At 63.4% G+C, this 18,994-nt stretch overlaps 1 protein-coding gene across 3 annotated transcripts; it reads left to right on the top strand.

The window, feature by feature from the left end:
• Window positions 1-4,468: 4,468 nt before the first annotated feature.
• LAD1 (ladinin 1) lies at window positions 4,469-17,624 on the top strand. 3 transcript variants are annotated; one of them, XM_027096063.1, is made up of 10 exons: window positions 4,469-4,592; window positions 11,388-11,525; window positions 12,636-13,440; window positions 13,891-13,995; window positions 14,770-14,813; window positions 15,854-15,926; window positions 16,014-16,151; window positions 16,407-16,493; window positions 16,764-16,832; window positions 17,120-17,624. In XM_027096063.1, exons 1-10 carry the CDS (start codon window positions 4,555-4,557, stop codon window positions 17,123-17,125), a joined length of 1,503 nt encoding a protein of 500 aa, XP_026951864.1. In that variant the 5' UTR covers window positions 4,469-4,554; the 3' UTR covers window positions 17,126-17,624. The 3 variants fall into 3 exon arrangements, with proteins under 3 accessions (XP_026951864.1, XP_026951863.1, XP_026951865.1); XM_027096062.1 differs by having other exon boundaries at window positions 16,761-16,832; XM_027096064.1 differs by lacking the exon at window positions 11,388-11,525 and having other exon boundaries at window positions 4,488-4,592; window positions 16,761-16,832.
• The last annotated feature ends 1,370 nt before the right edge of the window (window positions 17,625-18,994 follow it).

Below are 18,994 nucleotides of genomic sequence, written 5' to 3'. Positions count from 1 at the left end.
AGGGAACTGCGATTCAGTATCTTGTAATTATCTATAACAGAAAATAATCTGAAAATAAGGAAGTAAATAATTATATAAATATATATGTATAGCTGAATCACTTTGCTGTACACCTGAAACTAACACGATATTGTAAATTAACTATACTTCGATTAAAACAAAAGAACTAGGTTATTGCAAATGCTTTTGAAGCCCCTGCACACCCCTCTCCAACCATGACACTTCCCCTCCAGAGCGCTGAGCCTGCGCTCTAGAGCCCGCAAGCCACAACTACTGAGCCCACGTGCCACAACTACTGAAGCCCGTGCGCCTAGAGCCCGTGCTCTGCAACAAGAGAAGCCACCGCAATGAGAAGCCCGCGCACTGCAACGAAGAGTAGCCCCCGCTCGCCGCAACTAGAGAAAGCCTGCGTGCAGCAACGAAGACGCAACACAGCCATAAATAAATTAATTAAAAAAAATTGCTTAGCACTCCTCCACTTGCGAATAGACTTGAGACAGTAGGTGTGGTTGCAGCTGGAGAGGATCCTGGGGCGGCGCTCGCTGGGGCTGGCTTTCTCGTAGGCCACCTCCATGCAGATCCCACACACCATGTCCTTGCTGCGCTGCACGGCAGACGAGAGCTCCATGTCCTCATGGGCCTCGAAATGCATGCTTCTGCTCTGAAGTTCATTAGAGGTGAAGATTGCAAAATTCACCTCTGTGAAAGAACGAAGTGATGAAATACCACCATTTACTCACCTTTTCCCTGTGAATAGGCCTCTGGGTGGTTTCCGGAGTTTTGCTTCTATAACCAGAGCTACCGGGGATGTTCTGAGCTCCTGCTTGGTGCCCGTGGTCAAGGTGCCGGGCCGTCAGCACTTGCTGGTTTCCAAGTACACTCCCGCAGCAATCTACCATCAGGGTGACCCAGATCCTGGAGAAGAAGGGTCCTAGACGCTGAGAGGCTCCGACCCAGCCTCCCAGGTAACACAGAGGGGATCCCGGGCTGTCTGGGGTTTCCTGTTCTCCTTCCCAAAGCAAGTTAGTGCAATTCTGTAAACCTACCACGCCAAGCGCTAGTGTAGACACGGGGGCGAATGAAACACTCCTGCTCTCCCCAAGACGCTCGGGGCGTTGAAACACGGGCACGGGCACCCTGAGCACCACCCCTGCCCTTGTGATTGTCCCCTTCTCCCGTCCGCCCTGCACAAGCCCTCGGGTGCTGTAGAAAACGCAGGCCAGGCTGTCCTGAGCCCCGCCCCAACGTCCAGCCATGTGCTGGACAGCTCCCCGGGCTGCCCTTGGGGCCCTCACATTCCCGTGGCTCAGGCCAGGGCTGCTGCTGACCACCTCACAGGGTGCAGACAGCCCCACGCCAAGAGCTCTCAGGCCCCAGGGGTCAGTACTGAGGCTGAGGCCCCTCGGGCTGAGGTCACCGGCCCCTCAAGGTAGCAAGTGGGCGTCACCTGGCCTTCTCCCCTCCACCCAGCAGCCAGCCCCATGACCACTCGGCCTTCCAGACCTCCGGCCAACCCCTCCTCCCCCTCCTCTGTGCTCCCGTCGCGGAGCACAGGCTCCGGACGCGCAGGCTCAGCGGCCATGGCTCACGAGCCCAGCCGCTCCGCGGCATGTGGGATCTTCCCAGACCGGGGCACGAACCCGCGTCCCCTGCCTCGGCAGGCGGACTCTCAGCCACTGCGCCACCAGGGAAGCCCAAGTCCTTCTTTTTTTTATGGATGTAAAAGTGGTCCCCTCGGTGGTGGTCTCCCCCTGAAGCCTGGTCAGTGTGGCTTTCAAAGTCTCGGGGGCCTTCCCACTCAGAGGCCATTTGCCTTGTCATTTTCAGCTATTGGGCAGGGTCATGGCCAAGTCCTAAGCTCAGGGCAGAATGAGGACCCCTTTCCTGGTGCCGTGACGGGCACACGGTGCTTCGGGCGCATGAGCCCTCTCCTTGCGGAACCACCTTCCACTCGAGACCCCACATCTCCGTTCACGCCCCATCCTGTAGCGGGTCCCTCGCCCCATTCTCTGATGAGTGAATTCCACTCAACGTTCAAGCCCAACCCAGATGTTCCCTCCCCTTGCAGGCACCCCCAGTGCCTCCACTAGAATTAATCTCTCCTGATGACAGTTTCAATTTTCATCACAGCCTGTCTTGAACACGGCTTGTATGTAAGGACGCTTAGGAGTACCTGTGTGTACCTATGCTTATGCACACGTGTGTGTATGCTTATGCACACGTGTGTGTACGCACGATTAGGAGCACATGTGGCTGTGCACCAGCACGTGTGTGCCTTCACTGCCAAACTGGGACTGTCTTGGGGTCAGGATCTGAGTCCCCACCATCTTGGTGTCATTGAAAGCCAGCGCTGTTTGCTGATTGTAGCAGGTGGAATTATGTTCCCGCCCAAAAAGAAAGGTCAGTCCCTAAGCCCTGGTAGCTGTGAATGTGACCTCACTGGGAAATCGGGTCTTTGCAGATGTGATCAAATTTAAATGTGGTCGTATTGGATCAGGGTGGGGCTGTAACGCAAGGACTGATGTCTTGATAAGAAGAGGGAACTTTGGACGCGGGCACAGAGACACCGGGACAGTTCCCTGGGACTCTGAAGGCAGACATGGAGTCACGTGGCGGCAGGCCCAGGGTTGCCACCAGCAGCAGCAGGACGACAGATGCAAAGAAAGGTCCTGCCCTAGAGCCTCTGGAGGGAGCACGGCTCTGCTGACGGACTTCTATACAATGCCTGCCCTCAAGGAACTTCTGGGGCACTAACGCGCACATAATTCACTTTCCCTTACTTCTGGAGTTGTCTACGCACCAATCTTCCGTGTCTTTGGGTTCTGTGTCCATAGACAGGGTGCTGGAGTCTGGGCTTTTAGAGACACTGCCGACTCTCTGCTGGTTTCATGAAGTGTCCCTGGAAAGGCCAGGCTTCAAATGACTGGGGTCGTTTGTCCTTCTCTGTTGAGATGTCACCACTGACGAACCATGGGAAGGACATTCTCTAGGTCCCCAGGGGTCAGCAGGCTCCCCAGGAAGTGCTGGGCCCCAAATCCCAGCATCCAGGGACCTGGGTTCTCACCAGCCCCTCTTCCTCTTTCCCTGGAAGAGCCAGTGGCCCAGGGCCTGCCTTGGCCTCTGCAGGGGTCTTGTCAGCTCTCCCGCTGCTCACCCCGGGATCACCGGCATGCAACCACGGACACGTGTGATCCCCACAACCTGGGCAAAGTATCATTCTACACACATGAGGAAATAGGAGATTTGCCCCACGTCATATGTTTCATACATGTCAGGGCCCAAAGCCCCATCTCCAGGCTCCCAGTCCAGCTCTCATTCCTTGAACCTCACTCCTCACCTCCTTTGGCCAAGAAGGAAGGCTCCCTGGAGGAGGGGGCATTTGGGGACAGAGATGCCTTAGCAGGCTAGCTGTGTGTGTGTGTCCCAGCTTCTGCTTAGCGGCTGGCTTGCCCTTTACTGGGAGATCTCAGAGCTGGAGGGTATTGTAGAGACCACCAGCTCTGGATCAGTGCCACGGGGAGGCCAGGCTGGTCAGCGAGACCCAGCAGGGCAGACGCTGTCAGTTCCGCCTCCCTCTTCTCCTGCTGGTGCCTGGGGCTGCAACAGTTCTGATGCGTCGGGAAGATAAGACTCCACAACTTGGGGACTGACCATCCCTGGTCTCCCTGAGGCCAGCTCCCGGGCGGGCAGCGCGAGTGGCACCGGCAGCCGGATGCGCACTTAAAGGGAGCCAGGTGGTGCCTCACTTGCTCCAAAACTCCACTGCTAGTTCCCTGTCCACTGCTCCCTTCCGGGGAAAGCCGAGCTTCCCCCGCCTGGTTCCACACCCAGCCCCCTCCAGCCCAAAGTCCAGACCAGCCTGCGAGGAGACGCCTCCGACGTCTTGGCTTTTTCAGAGCCGGAGGCACTCCAGGGTGTGCAGAATGGAACCCAGGCTCTCCTTTCGGGAGGGGTGGGCTTTGCCCCGGGCGTGCCTGCAGTTTTGCGCGCGGCGCAGAGGAAGCGCGCCCCGCGCTCTCCCGGGGTCTCGGAGCGGCGGGCCGGAGCTTAGAGTCGGAAGGGCTCTCCAGACTTCAGACGCGCGCCGGCTCCCACCTACCCGCCCGCCTCCCGTCTGGGATTCTCGGGGCCGAGCCGGTTGGCGGGCGGAGAGCGGGTCCGTGCCCGGGCCCCGGCCCCGGGCCGCGGCACTTGTGGGAGGGAGCGGCCGGGCGGGCTGGTCGGACAGGTCCCGAGCAGGAAGTCCCCACCCCCGCCCCGCACCGCCCCGCGCGGCCCGGTCTCTCGTCCACCCGGCCGTCCGTCGGAGCATAGGTGCGGCGGCCCGTCCTGGGCGCGCGGCCGGGTGGCCGGGGCGGGGACCGGGGCGGCTCCTTCTGCGACGCGCCTACCCACAGGCCAATCCGGGGCAGCAGGCGGCGCGCGGCTGCGCGGGGCGCAGGCCGGGGGGATAAGAGGCCAGGTGAGCCTACCTGCGCCGGCGGCGGGCGGGTTGCGCGCGGGGCGGCGCCGAGCGGACACGAAGCACGCGGCGGGCGCCCGGGCTCCGGCGACATGTCAGTCAGCAGGAAGAACTGGGCCAAGCTGTCCAGGTGAGCCCGGGGGCCTGGCCGCCCCTGGGGGCCACAGAGTCGGGGCCACACCTGGCAGCTCGCAGGTGTTCCGCCTGCCCCACCGCCTCTTTCCTCCCCTTGGGAGCTGAGGCACAAGCAGGGTGCCTGGGGTGGGCTGTCGGCCCCTAGAGGCCGGTTCGGGGCACTGGGGAGGCGTTCTGGAGTTATGGCCCAGCCTCATTTCCCGAGAAGCCCCCCTGACGGCCCGCGTTTCTCTGTAGAGAGTTTGAGGGGCCCCGCCCGGGGAGGAGGAGGGGGCGCCGTGCCAGGAGCGGGGCAGCGCCACCGGGGAGCGTTGGTGAACAGCACCGGGTGGTGGTGGGGGGACAGATGCCCTCCTACTGATGAGGCTCGCGTTCCGAGTGTGGCATTTCGGGGTGGGGTCTGGGCTGGGTGACCTCGCCACAGCTTCTGCCCCCCTCTGGGCTTCAGCCTTTATTTGTGAGCTTATCCTCCCCAGGGCCTGGGCACTGGGTGTCGTATCCCTGCCTGCGGGACATCTGTCAGGGTCAGAGAAGCCTGGGGGCGTGGCCAGAAGGCAGCCCCCCTCATGTGGTTGGTGACCCCTGAACCCCTTGGGGCCACCCTGCACCTCCCCCCAGAGGTGCTTCCATGAGCATCTTCACCTGCGACGCCCCCCCCGCACTGCCCCCTCAGGAGACAGGCCCACGTAGTAGATGGGAGCCCGGAAGGTTCTAGCGGGTAGAAACCGACCCCTCTCAGGTGGGCATGTGGGTGGAGGCCCAGGCTGCCTTTACAGGCACGGAGCTGCCCCTCCCAGGCCTTCCCCAGCAAGGCCTCTGGCTCTCCCCACCCCCTTCCCAAGGGCTCCAGAGCTTCTCCAGGGCCGCGGGCCTCCCAGACCCTCAGACCTCACTGCTCTGAAGCACAGTTGCCCGGTCACCCCGCTGCAGAGGGGCCCGCGGGGTCTAGAGAGGGGAAGGATACGCCCCAAGCAAGGAGGAGCTCGGTGCCCTAGACAGGGGCCCGGCCGCCTCAGAGGCTGGACACACCCAGGGAGGGTCTGTACTGTGGGTGGAGCTGGGGGTCAAGGTCTCGGACTCTGCGTGTGGGTCACGGTGCCGGCGTTGACTTGGGAGCGTCTCTGCTTCCAGGCGGGGCCTGTCTGTTGGGGTGTGTAGTGTGGACACGTCTGGGTGGATGGTAAGTTCTGACGTTGCTGAGTTTGGGCCTTGGGAGTCCGAGTCCATTTGGATGTCCATTGAAGACCACAGCGCAGGGCATTGGGCTAAAAACACAAAGCAGGGCTTCCCTGGTGGCGCAGTGGTTGAGAGTCCACCTGCCGACGCAGGGGACACGGGTTCGTGCCCCGGTCCGGGAGGATCCCACATGCCGCGGAGCGTCTGGGCCCGTGAGCCATGGCCACTGAGCCTGCGCATCCGGAGCCTGTGCTCCGCAACGGGAGAGGCCACAACAGTGAGAGGCCCGCGTACCGCAAAAAAAAACCCAAAAAAAAAAAACCAAACACAAAGTAGACATGGCTGAGTCAGGAGCCCCCAGTCTGCTGGGATGTGTATGACTTTGTGTCTGAGACATGCCTGGATGTGTGTCAGGGTGTGCGCCAGGTGGCAGTGGGGCGCTGGAACTTTTAAAGTGCGAGCAGGGTCTGGTCTTAGCTGGTCCCCTGCTCAGATGGCCCCAGTCTCCCGTGGCTGCAGGGGGGGCCGGGGGCGGGGGAGGCGATCGCCAGGCAGCTGGAAGCCCCGGGGACCAGCCCTGGCCCCGCCCCTGGCCCTCCCCAGCCCTGTGGGCAGACACAGCTGTGGCCAACGCTCGCCCCTGAGGCAGCTGGAGCCGAGGACCCTCCCGCCCTACTGCTCCCTGGCGAACAAGCCTCAGCTGGCAGGAGGGAAGGGCCGTGAGTCACTGTCAACGGAGGCTCCCGGGCCGTCCCGGGGTCGGGTTTGGGGGGGCGCTGAGCAGGGTGCGAGGAGCGTGGCCCCAGACGGGGCCCAGGTGGGCAGCTGAGGGCCAGCCTGCCGCCTGTCCTTGGCGAGTAGAAATTCAGACGCTCTAGCCCTGGGGCGGGGCAGTGGTGAGCTGCCTGGCCAGGTGCCCTGGTCAGCAGCCTTGCCCTCTCCTCCCTGGGCTGGCCTGGTGAGGGTGAGGCTGGGCGGGCTCGTCGGCGGGGGCCCAGGGGGGGGGCTGGGGGAGGGGGGGGGGGGGCGGGATTAATCATCTCCCTGCCTGGGTCTTGAGCAGCCCTGCCACCTCCCGAGCTGCTCAGTTCTCCCTGACACCTCTCCCTAGACCAGCAGGGCTAGAAGGGACCTCATGGACCACCCGGCGTGGCCCCTCGTCGCGTGGAAGGCCTGTCCCCCCTCAGAGGCTGCAGACTGGCCCAAGGTCACGCAGCTAATCAGAACTGCGTCTCTCAGCCCGGTGCCAGGCCTGAGCTCCCTTTTCTCCTTCCAAGTCCCGCAAATCCTTGCTCTTTGAGCCCCAGGCTTCCACAGAATGCTCTGGGGCAGCCTTCACACCCTTCCCCTGCTTTAACCAGGGCAGCTGAGCCTCGGTCTGTCGTATAATGGGTTCCTATGTGCGATTCAATTGGGGAAAGAAGGGTTCTCTTGGTAAAGCTGCCAGCACTTACACCCCTGCACTCAGCTGCTGCTGACTGCGAGGATAGAGCTCAGGAAGCGTGGCCCTTGGGAGGGAGCAGAGCCAGCTCTGGCCTGAGCAGCAGGGCAGAAGGTCTTCCAGAACTAGTTAAGGGAGAAGGAGGTCCCTTGCCCTAAGAATGGAGCCGGTGAGGTCCGGAGTAGGGCGGCTAGCAGACCTACCTGGAGGCAAAGAGAGGGATGTGTGTCCCCAGAGGAGGGCCAGGAGGTGGAGGAAAGGGCTGTTGAGAGGGAGCTGGTGGCGGGACGGCCGCCCAGGGCTGCGGCATCAGCTGGTGACAGTGGCTGGGACTGCCCGGGGTGCGGGACCTACACGGTCCACCCTGGCCTGGCCCTGGCGCCCGAGAGGGCGACGTGTTGGCGGCTGGGTTTCCCCAACCCTGCTTCCCCAGGCTGCGCCACGAGCTCGGGCCTGTGCTGGGCTGGAGGGTCCCACGCTTTCCGAGGCCGTCCCGGACCCCTTGCTCCCCCTGCCTCTTCAGCGGCTGGGCTCCCGAGAAGGTGGCAGGACATCCTTCCTGGCCTTTAGCCGTGTGCTTAGGAGGCTGGCCTATGTTGGAAGCTTCGTTCCTTCTTTTACTGGCTGGCCCGTCCTGGGAACGTTATTGACCCCCATGGCCTCAGAGTCCTCACCTGCAGAATGGGGGTGACCCGCCCGTCCCTCAGGGCTGCCGGGGGCCTCTTATCAGAGGTATCTGGGAGCCGCTGGGAGCAGCGCCCAGCGTTGTGTGAGCACATGTCAGAGCCCGCGCTCCTGCCCTTATTTATTGATCGGTTAGTCACCGTAGTCAACAGGTACTTGTGTGCTCCTGAGTGAAGCCCTTCGTTGCTGCTTGTTTGTTCCTGGGGCTCCCGTGGAGCCGCCCAGAAGCCTGGCCTTCACCCCTCCTGCCCTCTCCTCCCCATTTTCTCCTCTTTAGAGGAGGAGCTCTTTGCTTGGTGGAGACAGCGTTTCTCCTGGGGTGGGGGTGAGGGGTGACCACGTCCCCTGGGTGAGCGGCGGGGTCTTGGGGCAAAGCTGGGGGGTCCCTCGAGGACGGGCCCCGAGACCCTCAGGGCGAGGACCCGCCTGGGGTGAGTCGCTTCCCGAGACCAGGCTCTGACGGATCACACACCGCCTTGTCCCAGGTCCCACAAACACACAGGTGGCTCCCCTGAGGGCTGAGCGGCCTGTGCTCAGGCCCAAGGCATCCTGGGGGCTCCAGCCCAGGTGCGCCTGGCGGGGGAGGTGCCCCCGCTCGGTGGGCCGGCCTCCCTCGGGGCGGCGGGGTCCCTCAGCTTTGCAGGGCACGGCTGGCCCCACACTGTGCACTCGGTTCGGTGGGTCCAGAGGAAAGCGAGCTGAAGTGGACCTTTCTCCTCTGGACCCGGGCAGCGAGGAAGGGGTGGGGCATTGGGGCCTGGCCAGAAGGAACCGTGGGTTCCCGTGGAGTGAGTGAGTGAATGAATGAATGAATGATCACGGAGGCCCTGGGGAATCTGGTTTAAACCCCGTGGTCAAGGCCGTGGGTCCTAGATTGGAGCCCTGCCCCATCCCCACGCAGGTGGAGTACAGACCTGAGGAGCGGGAGGAACTGAGGTTTTCACCAAGAGCTACCCTGACACCAGACTTGGGCGGTTCTGGAAGGTTGCCTGGGGCGATGGGCGGATTGCCGTTCGGGGGTGCCTAGGATTTGCTCCCCCTTTGCGCTCTTGCTTATCGAGGCGGAGATCTGGCGGACCCCGCCCACCCAGGGGGGAGGAACGCCCTGCCCTCCGAGGTTGACACTTGCACTCGGTTCCACATTTGGTGGCGCCTGTGCGTTCCGCGTGCCGTGGTGGATGCGCCCCATCCGGTGGTCTTTTCTCTCCCTGCAGGGCAGCTTCTTCACACTTTCTTTTCAAACCTTTCGTACCCTCTCGCTCTGCCTCATTTGCCCATCTTGAAAAAGAAAACGTGACTTAAGATCTGTGTGTTTACTGTACGTAAATGACACCTCAATTAAGACAGCAATCTTGGCGTCCACGTCCTCCTCCAGGTACCGTCTCATCTTGGTGTCTTTTCTTCTCGTTAAACCTTCTCAGCAGAGTTGCCGGCCGTCACCAGCTCCTCTTTCTCGGGTCCCCTTCTCCCCTTACTTGTCCAGTCGGGTTCTTTCTGAGGGTCCGGAAGCCTCTGTGCTCAACACTGCCTCCTGGTGGTCTTGCCCTTCCAGCGGTGTGGACAGGGCTGGCTCCTCTCCAGCTCAGCTCCTCCCGAGTTTCCTCCCGCGGACATCTCGCCAAACCCCTTCCTCCCTAATGGTCCCCAGCCTTCTAAGAGCAGGTACCAGGAACTGCTCAGGCCAGAAAATCTAGTTTTCCTTGATTTCTCTCATTTCCTCGCCCCTCATTCCCATCCAGCCCATCAGCAAACCCAGTTGGCTCTGTCTTCAAAATGTGCCCCGAATCCATCACTTTTCCCATCTCACGGTCACCACCCCAGGTAACACCACCGTAGCTTGCGCCCTGGCAAGGCCCCCAACCCCCACCCCCAGCCCAGTCCCTCTCCTTTGCCTTCTGCAGTCCTGTCACCATACAGCAGCTGGAGAGGTTTAAAATAGTGACCATAATAAGTCTTACCATGTCCCCCTCGGTGTGAAACCATCCAGTGTCTCCCCACACCCTGGAATAAACCCATGCTCTCCCCCGTCCCTTCTGCCCTGGCTCCCGGCCCCTGAGCACAGCCATCCGGCCGAGGCCTGTGCTGTGCTACCCCCTCACCCTGGAACGCTGCCACCAGACCCAGCCCCTCTGGTCCTTGGGGCCCTCTCCGCTCCAGGCGCCTTCTCTCGTCCTCCGTCTCTTCCTGACGTTTTGTTCACGGGCGGGCTCCTTGCTCCCTGTCTGACTCCCCCACCTGGCACGCGCCCCAAAGGGCAGAACCCCGTCGGGCTCCTTCCCGGTCCCCGGAACCTGCCTGCCTGTAGACAGTGCTCAAAACGTGTGAGTTTAGTGACGATCAGATCAGCAGATGTGATGCTGGACTTGGAATAAAAGATCAGGGCCGTCGTGTGGGTGCTCCTCTTGGGGAGGAACACGGAGGCAAGGAAGGGACCTGCCTGCGGGCAGGAGGGCCAAGCAGAGGCCCTTCTGACCGGTGCCCCAGACATCACTGGGGGGCCACTCCCAGCCCTCACGGCCTAAGCTTCTCCTGCGGCTCTGGGTGAAGCACGGCCTCCCTGCCCTGCAAGCCCCCACCTCTGACCACCAGGCTTGCTCGTCCCTCCCCTCTGCCTGGGCCTCGGGTTTCTCCCGGCCCTGGCCTGTCCCCCTTCCTGAGATCCAGCCCACGTTCAGGCTCTGCTGGGGCCTCTGCTGACGCTGCGGCCCCAGTAACCCTTCCCTCCCTGCGCAGAGCTGGGGGGCTACTGGTGGACACACTTGTCTTTCTCAGTATTTGGCAGGTGTCTCCGAGGCAGGGGCCCTGCCCTGGTCTGTGAAGCCGCAGTTTCCGACGGGGCGCTGGCCCAGCACAGTTCCTTTGGGATATTTGCTCTTTGGTTGGGATGGAGGGTGGGGATGGGTTGGGGGGAGGTAGGTGGATAAGGATGACGGGTGGGCAGGGCGGTGGAGGTGATGGGGGAGGGCTGTTTGCGGGGACAGGAGGTTGGGTGGCTGCGTGATTGACGGCGGGGGTGGCTGGCTGGTAAGCCCTGTGATGCAGGAACCAAAAGCAGGGTGTGGCCCCTGCCCCCGGCACCCGAGAGCTGGTTCTCGGGAGCCAAAGAGGCTGCCGGGGCTCCTGGGAGGTGAAGGGAGTGCTGCCGGGCCCTCCCCGGCTGTAACCGGTCTCAGTGGGGAGTCTCCCCCTCTGGAGAGCCGAGAAGTCCCACGGGGAGCTGTGTAGCTGAGGTCGTTTCTCTGCGATTGTCCACTGAGGGATGTCATCTAAGTCCCCGGACCAGAGAGAGAGGGCAGCTTGTCAGGTTCACCCACCTCCTTCAGGCAGAGCTGCACCTGCCCTCCCACATCCCTGGGCGCCCCAGAGCAGGGGCCCCCATCCACCTCGGGGGTCCAGGGTGGAGTCCAGCCCAGCGCCCCCCTGGGGGTGTCGCTGCGTAGGCTGGGGTGGCGGGCCATGTGGGCTGCACTGACCCCTGTCCCCCCCTAGCCTGGCCAGGCAGTGGACCCTGGAGGACGAAGAGGAACAGGAGAGGGAACGGCGGCGGCGACACCGGAGCCTGAGCTCCACCACGGACGACCAGGTGGCCCAGCCGGCCCAGGACGGAGACGCGGCGGCCCCAGAGAGGTGCGGGGGTGGGGAGGCGGTGTCCCGGTCCCGGATGACGGGCGGGAACCAGGCTGGACTTCCGTGGGTCCTACCCTCACCAGGACAGCCAGTGAGACCAGTGCTCATGAGACGCGCAGCCTTTGCTGGACGTTTTGTGAGCGTAGCTCAGTCCTTCCAGGCTCCCGAGAGGGAGGGCCCTGACCCGTCTCACAGGTGGAGAAGCTGGTCAGAGAGCACACGGGTTGTCCACCCGGAGAGCGGGGGCCACGGGTGTCGTCCACATCTGTCGGGCCCCGGGGCCAACTCTCTGCGTTCAAGCCGGCTGCCTCCCTCTAACCCAGACCCTCCGTGGTCCGCCTCTGACCGCAGGAGCGCGGGGGCCGGTCTGGCCACCAGATCTGAGGGTCGAGAGGGGAAGGCGGAGAAGGGCCTTGTTCACCGGATGCTCCTGTCTGTCAGGACGGCGCCCGCTCCTGCCACGAGTCTCCTCTCGCCTCCGAACAAGCCCAGTCTGCAGGCTGGGAAACAGGCTCAGACAGTGAACTAACCTGCTAACCTGCTCCAAGTCGCACGGCGAGCAGGTGGTGGGCACGGAAGAGGCTCCTTTGCTGGAGGCTGAGGGCCCTTGTTCCCCTGGGTCCCCCAGAGGAGGGACCACAAGGTGTGCGTCCTGAGCTGCACGCAGTGGCTGACAGGGGCCGGGAGGCACGTCAGAGGCCTGGGTTCTACTCCCAGCTCCACCGCCCATTAGCTGTGTGACCTGTGCCAGCTCCCTGGCTGTCTCTGGTCCTGATCTAAGCCGCAAGGGGCGGGGCCTGGCACAGATGAGGTGTTTGTTGAGTGGGGCTGAGCATGGAATGGTCGCACCTTTCAGGGGTTTATGCATTTCTTTGAAAAGCATCATGTGCTTTGTTCAAAGGATACCTCAGAAGCCCGATGCGTAAAGCAGATAAAAGGGTTCCTGATTTAAGCGATGGTGGTTCCGGCGGGGTCCTCGGCCTTCCTTCCTCGCACCTCCCACGTGGCCCCAGAGGCATCTTCACTGGGTCGGAGGGCACCCCAGGGTCTCTCCCACCTCTGCCGGCCTCTGACTCTGTCTCCCGCCCCATCTCCCATCTTTCAACTCAGACTGCCGAGCGTGGAGGAAACGGAGGTCTCCCCCCAACCACCCCTAGACTCCAGCGGTGAGGACGTGTGGGCCGTCCTCAGGGCACGGCAGGAGCGGAGGCAGAGGCAGCGGGAGGCGGAGGTCGCACAGGCCCCTGTCCGGGAGCAGCTGGACACAGAGGAGGAGGATGGCGCGGGCACTGGGCAGGCGGGGCAGCTGCCCCCAGCGCCCGAGAAGGAGATGGGGCTGCTGCTTCGCCGGAGACTGAGCCGGGAGCGGCAGAGCTCCTGGGTCCGGGAGGAGGAGAGCTTGGTGGGCAGGGAGCCGGGATGCAGCAGGAAGGGGGGCTCAGAGAAGCCCTCTGCCCCAGAGAAGACATTAGCGCCCGAAAAGAGCCTGGACTCCAAGGAAGTCTCCACCTCCGGGAAGACTGCCAGCCCTGAGAAAGTGTCTGTGTCCCAGAAGATTGCAGTGTTGGAGAAAAGAACCATCTCGGGAAAGACGTTGGTTCTGGAAGAAACAAGTGTCTTGGAGAAGCTGCCCTCCCCAGGGAAGACGTCAGACTCAGAAAAGAGACTGACGTCTGAGAAAGCAGCAGTCTTTGAGAAGACCCCGGCCCCTGAGACGCGGCGGGCCCCGGCGAGGGCGGCGGCCCCAGGGCAGCCCCGGGCCCAGGAGCGGCCAGCCTCTGCGCAGAGCCCGTCCACCCCCAAGGGGCAGGGGAGGGCCGGCCCCAAGCAGGAGCCCCCGCCCTCGGCGGGGCTGCGGGGGCAGGGGGCAGAGCGTCCGGCTGGGACTTGCCACCTCCCACCCATCACTCTCCAGGTTGGCGGTGCCCCTGCCCTCCCGCCCCCCGCCCTCCGCCCTCCCTTCTAGTCCTGTCCTCCCGCCTCTAGGCCGGCCTCGGCAGTTCCCTCTCCCTACCTGCTCCACCACGGTCAGGATAGCGGACCCGGGGGAGGGGGCATCAGCTGTGCAGCGGGGAGCACCTGGTACCCCGTACCGCCTCCTCAGCCAGGGCCCAGACTGCAGGCCCTCGTGGACCCGTGGGAAGCCTCAGATCCTTCTAGAAGTCCCCCTGGAAAGCCCTGCCTCGTGGCCTGGCCCCGGGACTGGGTCCGCCCTCCCCACAGCAGAGGGGCAGGAGGCACGGGACTGTCTTGCTACCTGCTTCCCCCTGCAGCTCCTGGGATGGGCCAGGCCAGTGGTGCCCCGTGGCAGCTCGGGATTGGGGTGCCCTGGCCTTCCGTGTGATACTCCCTCTTCTCCATCCAGTTGAAAATCCCCAGCAAGGAGGACGAGGCGGACACACCCTCGCCCACCCAGGCCACCTACAGCAGCTCCCTGAAGCGCTCCAGCCCCAGGACCATCTCCTTTCGGGTGAGGCCCGGGTCCCTTTGTCTCCCGTCCGCTGGAGGGCATGCCGAGGAAAGCAGCCCCCGTTACGGCCCAGGGCCCTGGGTTAGACACCAGGGACGTTGTAGCAGACACAGGGCTTTTGGGTGCCCGACGGTGGCCGAGAGCAGATGCGGTTGGATCAAGTGAAGCACCGGTTAATGGCTGGAGGCGGGTGTGGACGAGACCCAGCAGCCCCAGGTGGTGGGTACAGCTAGCCTGCAGGAGGGCGGCGCAGGCGGACTGCGGGGAGAGCCCCTCCTCCGGGAGGGCAGGTGGGGGGAGCCATGGCCTGTCCCGGTGCCTGCCGCCCTGCCTTGCCCCAGGAGTACAGATCACGTGGACCGGGGCTGGTCCTGTCGCTTTACGGCAGAATTTACTCCTGGTTTCTCTGTTGACTGAGTCACTCACTCACTTTTTGACGGTCCGCGCGCTGTGCCAGGCCCTGGGGAGAGGCGGGAGACCTGCTGCTGGCCGGTGCCTGTCCCTGCCCTGCCCTACGGGGCTCGGGGTGGTGGGGACGCAGGCAGGAAGCAGGTGGTTGCAGCTGCCCCAAGAAGACCTGGGGGCGTCAAGGAGGGGCTGCTGACCCGGCCTGGTGGGTGGGGCCGTGCCCCAGACCCTTGCGGGGGGGTGGGACGGGGGGGGGAGGGGGGGGGGGGGGGAGGCCCCAGGAGGGGGATGTGTTCTGACAGCTGAGCCCTCCCTTGAGGAGGCCGAGGCTGACCCCACTCGTGGGCACCTTCCTTCTCGTTTCAGATGAGCCCCCGGAGAGACCACTCAGAGGCAGCCTTAACCCGCAGGTCAGGGGCCCGGAAGCTCTGTCCTCTCCCGTCTGCTCCGTCCTGCTTGTGCTGCAGGGTTAGCAGGAGGGACTGAGGCCCGAGATGTGGCGCAAGGGAAGGGATGGGGGGAGCTGCTTGGAGGAGGCGGGGCTTGGGCGGGGCTGTCCCGAGGCACAGGGGTGTGGAGGGAGACCGGGACTCTGCAAGCTTGACGAGCTTGACGAGCGCTTCCACCTCCCCCCTACCCCTGCCTCCGCCCACAGCGTCCATGCAAGCAGCTGGAGGACTGTGTGTTTTTCTAAACAACAACAACAACCACAAATGGGGTCTGAAGAGTAGCTGTGCTCATGCGTTGGGAGTTTCATGCTCATGCATTGCATCCGTCTGCCCCCAGACTATCTCTAGGGCAGCAGTGCTGGGCGAGGACTGGGGGTGGGGATGGGTGCTGGGGTACAAGGTGGATGAGACATGCTGCTGCCCTCGAGCAGCTCACATCAGACATGAAATGTGCAAGAGCCCCACAGCACGGAGGTGCCGGGACGGGCATGGGAACGGACGGCTGGAGCCCCTCATGGCTGCGGGAGCTCGGCCCTCAGAGAGCTGGGGACTCTGTCCCAGAGCGATTGGCATCTGAAAGGACTTGAACTAGAGGGAGATTTCCCAGCAGGAGGAAGCTTTGAATCGAGGGGACAGCATGAGGAAAGGCATGGAGTATGACCCACACGGTGTCCGGTTGGCCGGCTCCTCGGCGTGGTGTCAGGAGGGCAGGCACCGCCGGGTCATGAGTCTTGTACGCTCGTCCGGTGGCCTGAGGACGGGTTGGGGTTGGTCGGGGGTGGGGCAACCTGGTGGCCGGTGTCCTGCTGAATGGACTGTCTCTAGGGAGGACAGGGGAGTCCCCGGAGTCTGTAGATCGTCACTTTGGCCGAGTCATCATGGTCTCGCTCGGCGACTGAGGCCACATGCCGAAGCGCTGGGGGTGTGGGCGCAGGCCTGGTCTCCCTTGGGGCGGGGGGGGTCTCACCTGGCTCGTCTTGTCCTACCTTTCCGTCCCACAGCAGCAGCATGAAGATCCCAGCCAGCTCCTTCACACTGGGCCAGAAGCTGGAGAGATACCACACGGCTGTACAGGTGGGTGGGGCCGGGCGCCTGCCCTGCGTGGTGGGCGTGGTCAGCGCCCATCCTCAAGGGTCAACGGCTTGTGCTCTCTGCTTTCAGAGCGCGGAGTCAGTCAGGTCTCCGGGCCCCTCCCGCGCCGAGTTCTTGGTGGCTCCCGTGGACGTCGCCAGCAAGCGCCGCCTCTTTGAGAAGGAGCTGGTGGGTCAGGGCCGGGGAGGAGCAGCCTCCAGCCGGAAGGTGAGTGGCTCAGGTGTCTGCAAATCCCGGCCCCTGGTCTGGGCAGTGCCACAGCTCTGCGTCTTCGTGCGTCAGTTTGGGAGAACCTGCCGCTGACTTGAGTTCCCTGCCACTCGTGAGCCCCCGTCCCCCTGGCTGTGCGCACAGCCCCAGTGAGGGGGGGGCGGGCCCGGCGCCCTGGGCTGGATGGGTGTGGGCAAGGCACAGGCCCCTGGAGATGCCCACCCGACCCCGACACGGAAGCTGTCTTTTCAGGAGAACTTGCGGCTCTCGGGGGTTGTGACATCGAGGCTCAACCTGTGGATCAGCAAGACTCAGGAGTCAGGAGATGGGGACCCGCAGGTACCTCCTGAGGCCTCACCACGGGCCCTTTCATGGCAGAATGACCTGCCAGAGGGGGGGCAGCCCCAAAAGTAGTGGCCGTATTCTGGGCGTGGGAACGGGGTTGGATAAGCCTGCGGGCTGGAAGGCAGAGAGGAGGAGGAGGGTCTGGGGTCCTCCCTTGGGAGGGGGAGGGGTCTGGGGTCCTCCCTCGGGAGGGGGAGGGGTCTGGGGACCCCTGTGCCGTAAGCCTGAGCCTCTGGTCTCCACCCTGATGCCTGCAACGAGGAGGAGCAGAAAGAGTCGGCAGCCGCCAGGAGGATCGAGTGGAGGAAGAAAGTGGACTCCCTGGATGCCAAGGTGAGGGCAGGGGTGGCCGCCCTGCGGAGATGCCACATGCCCAGCGCCACTCACACCGACTGGCCTGTGTTTGCACAGCCCCGTTCTCAGGCTGGGTTGTCCCAACCTGGGGAACGCTGGCTGCACCCTCCGCTGGCTTCGCTTCCCCACAGCTGTGCAAGCCCCTACCCCCCTCAACCAGCAGATCTGGGGCCTCTGGCCCAGTGTGGACGCGGGGCTTGGGGAAAGGGGTCCTTCCTGTCCAGCCCTAGGAACCCGTCTTGTGCTAATAGCCCTTTGCCCTGTAGGTGTGAGAAGCCTTGTCTCATCACCCTGCTCCCTTTCTGCCTTGGACCTGGGACCAGGAACGTCGGGGGCACTCCGCCAGCTCCTTCTCTGCCCAGCCTCTGGGGCAGGTGTGCCTGGCCCCTTGTCCTGCTGTGGGCACAGCGGATCCTGGGCCCCAGCGCCGGCTCTCGTCCGCACCTCAGGCCTCGGCGTCCTGTCCAGAGACGGCTTTTCCTGCTGGCCCTTTCCAGGGACAGGGGCACCGTCCTGCAAGAAGCCCCGGGTCCCTGCCTGGTCCGAGCCCAGCAGGTGTCTCCGTGTACCTCTCAGAGGCTGGTCCATCCACTTCGGCCAGGCTGGAAGCATCGCACTGTCTTCCTGGGCCCCGTCCCCTGCTTTGTTCTCCCTCACATCCCCACCTGGTGCTCTGGCCAAGCCATCGTGTGCTCCCCTCCCGCTGTTCTCAGGAAAGAGGTGATAAACTCATTCACTCTCAGGTGTGAGTGACTGATAATACTTTAAAAACGCTTCCTTCCCGGAGGCTTTGCTGTTAATGGGGACCGTCCGCAGTGTGCGGGGAGGGCTGTTTTGGCGTGCAGGGGGGAGGCGTTGCCCTCATCACTTGTCCTCACGTCTAAGGGGGTTGCTACCCAGTTGTCTAGCATGGTGACTTGAGGGGGGCAGAGCTGCCACAAACAGTGCCAGGCCTGCAGTCACATCCCAACACACACGATCCCCAAATCTGGTCCTCTGTTCCTCTAACGTCATGGCTCCTGTGGACTTGGCAGACACTGGGCCAGCTGAGAATCTAGGACAAAGCAAACTCAGAAAACCTGGTGCCTGTCAAAGCCCTTTGTGCTGTAGTGATAAAGGTAGACGTGTGCGGACAAGCATACGTGTATGTGTGTGTATGTGTGTGTGTGTGTGTGTGTGTGTGTGTGTGTACGTACACACACACGTGTATGTATTTTCTTTTAATCGTTAGAACTAAATTAGAACGCTGTTCCCAAGTGCCCCGGAGCCAGCTGCGGGAACACGGGTGCAGAGCCCACGCCCCCTCTACCCCCGGCCTAGGCCCACCTGGGAAACCCCAGGGCTCCTCAGAGCACAGCTGGAAGGGTCACCAGGCCCCCCAGCCTGTGGGGCAGACACGGCCAGCCTTGTCCAGCCTCTGTGATTCTGAGTGAGGCTCCTGTCTTGCATCCTGGGGTCCAGGGCACAGGAGGCCCTCGGGGCCCCGTCCGTGACCCCAAGCTGGCCCGCCTCCCGCTGGTGGGCTTCCTGTGGCCGGCCCTGTGCTGCCCGGAGCCGGGGGGCAGCAGGACCTGGAGGGCCTGCCTGGGACGCCCGCACCCACTACCGACTCGAGTTCCAGGGCGAAGCCGGGGGGGGGGCAAACACTGCCCAGAGACGTGGGCCCTGCCAGGAGCTCGGGGTTCAGACAGGCGACCTGCAGGTTTTTGAATGCTCTCATTCTAAACTTGGGAAAGTCCCAGCAGGTGAATTTGTCCAGCACAACTGTCCTCTAAACCCTCCCTCCAGCGTGGAGACCCGAGAGCGGGCCGAGGGGCTCCGCTTCGTCCTGGGGATCTGGGTGTCCAGTAGCTGTTGCCCTCGGGGGTGGAGCCCTTGGTGCCCGCACCCGCGCACCGGGGTGCCCATCAAGGGCCGACTGCCGGGCAGGGTGTGGGGGACAGCACCCCACGACTCCTGCCCCCTTGCACTAGTGCATCCCGCACACGAGGACCCTGCACGCACCCTTATCGGGGGATGGACGCACGCCCAGGATGACTTCAGCTGGCGACAGTGTGAGGACAGAGTGTGCAGCCTGGGGGTGACTGGGTGACAAGGTGGGGGGAGGCCCCTCGAGGAGGTGACAGCCCACTCCCTCCAGG

Source organism: Aethalodelphis obliquidens, unplaced genomic scaffold, assembly GCF_003676395.1.
Source record: "Aethalodelphis obliquidens isolate GAN/ISIS:26980383/991018 unplaced genomic scaffold, ASM367639v1 scaffold97, whole genome shotgun sequence".
NCBI lineage: Eukaryota > Metazoa > Chordata > Mammalia > Artiodactyla > Delphinidae > Aethalodelphis > Aethalodelphis obliquidens.
Note: the sequence above shows the minus strand (reverse complement) of the source record. Positions and strands in the feature narration are given on the sequence as shown.

Coding starts and splice junctions, on each gene's coding strand:
- LAD1 (XM_027096062.1), top strand. CDS start 4,555: ATGTCAGTCAGCAGGAAGAACTGGGCCAAGCTGTCCAG. Junction 15,927..16,013: donor GATACCACACGGCTGTACAG/GTGGGTGGGGCC, acceptor CTCTGCTTTCAG/AGCGCGGAGTCAGTCAGGTC. Junction 16,494..16,760: donor CAGGAGATGGGGACCCGCAG/GTACCTCCTGAG, acceptor GCCTGCAACGAG/GAGGAGCAGAAAGAGTCGGC.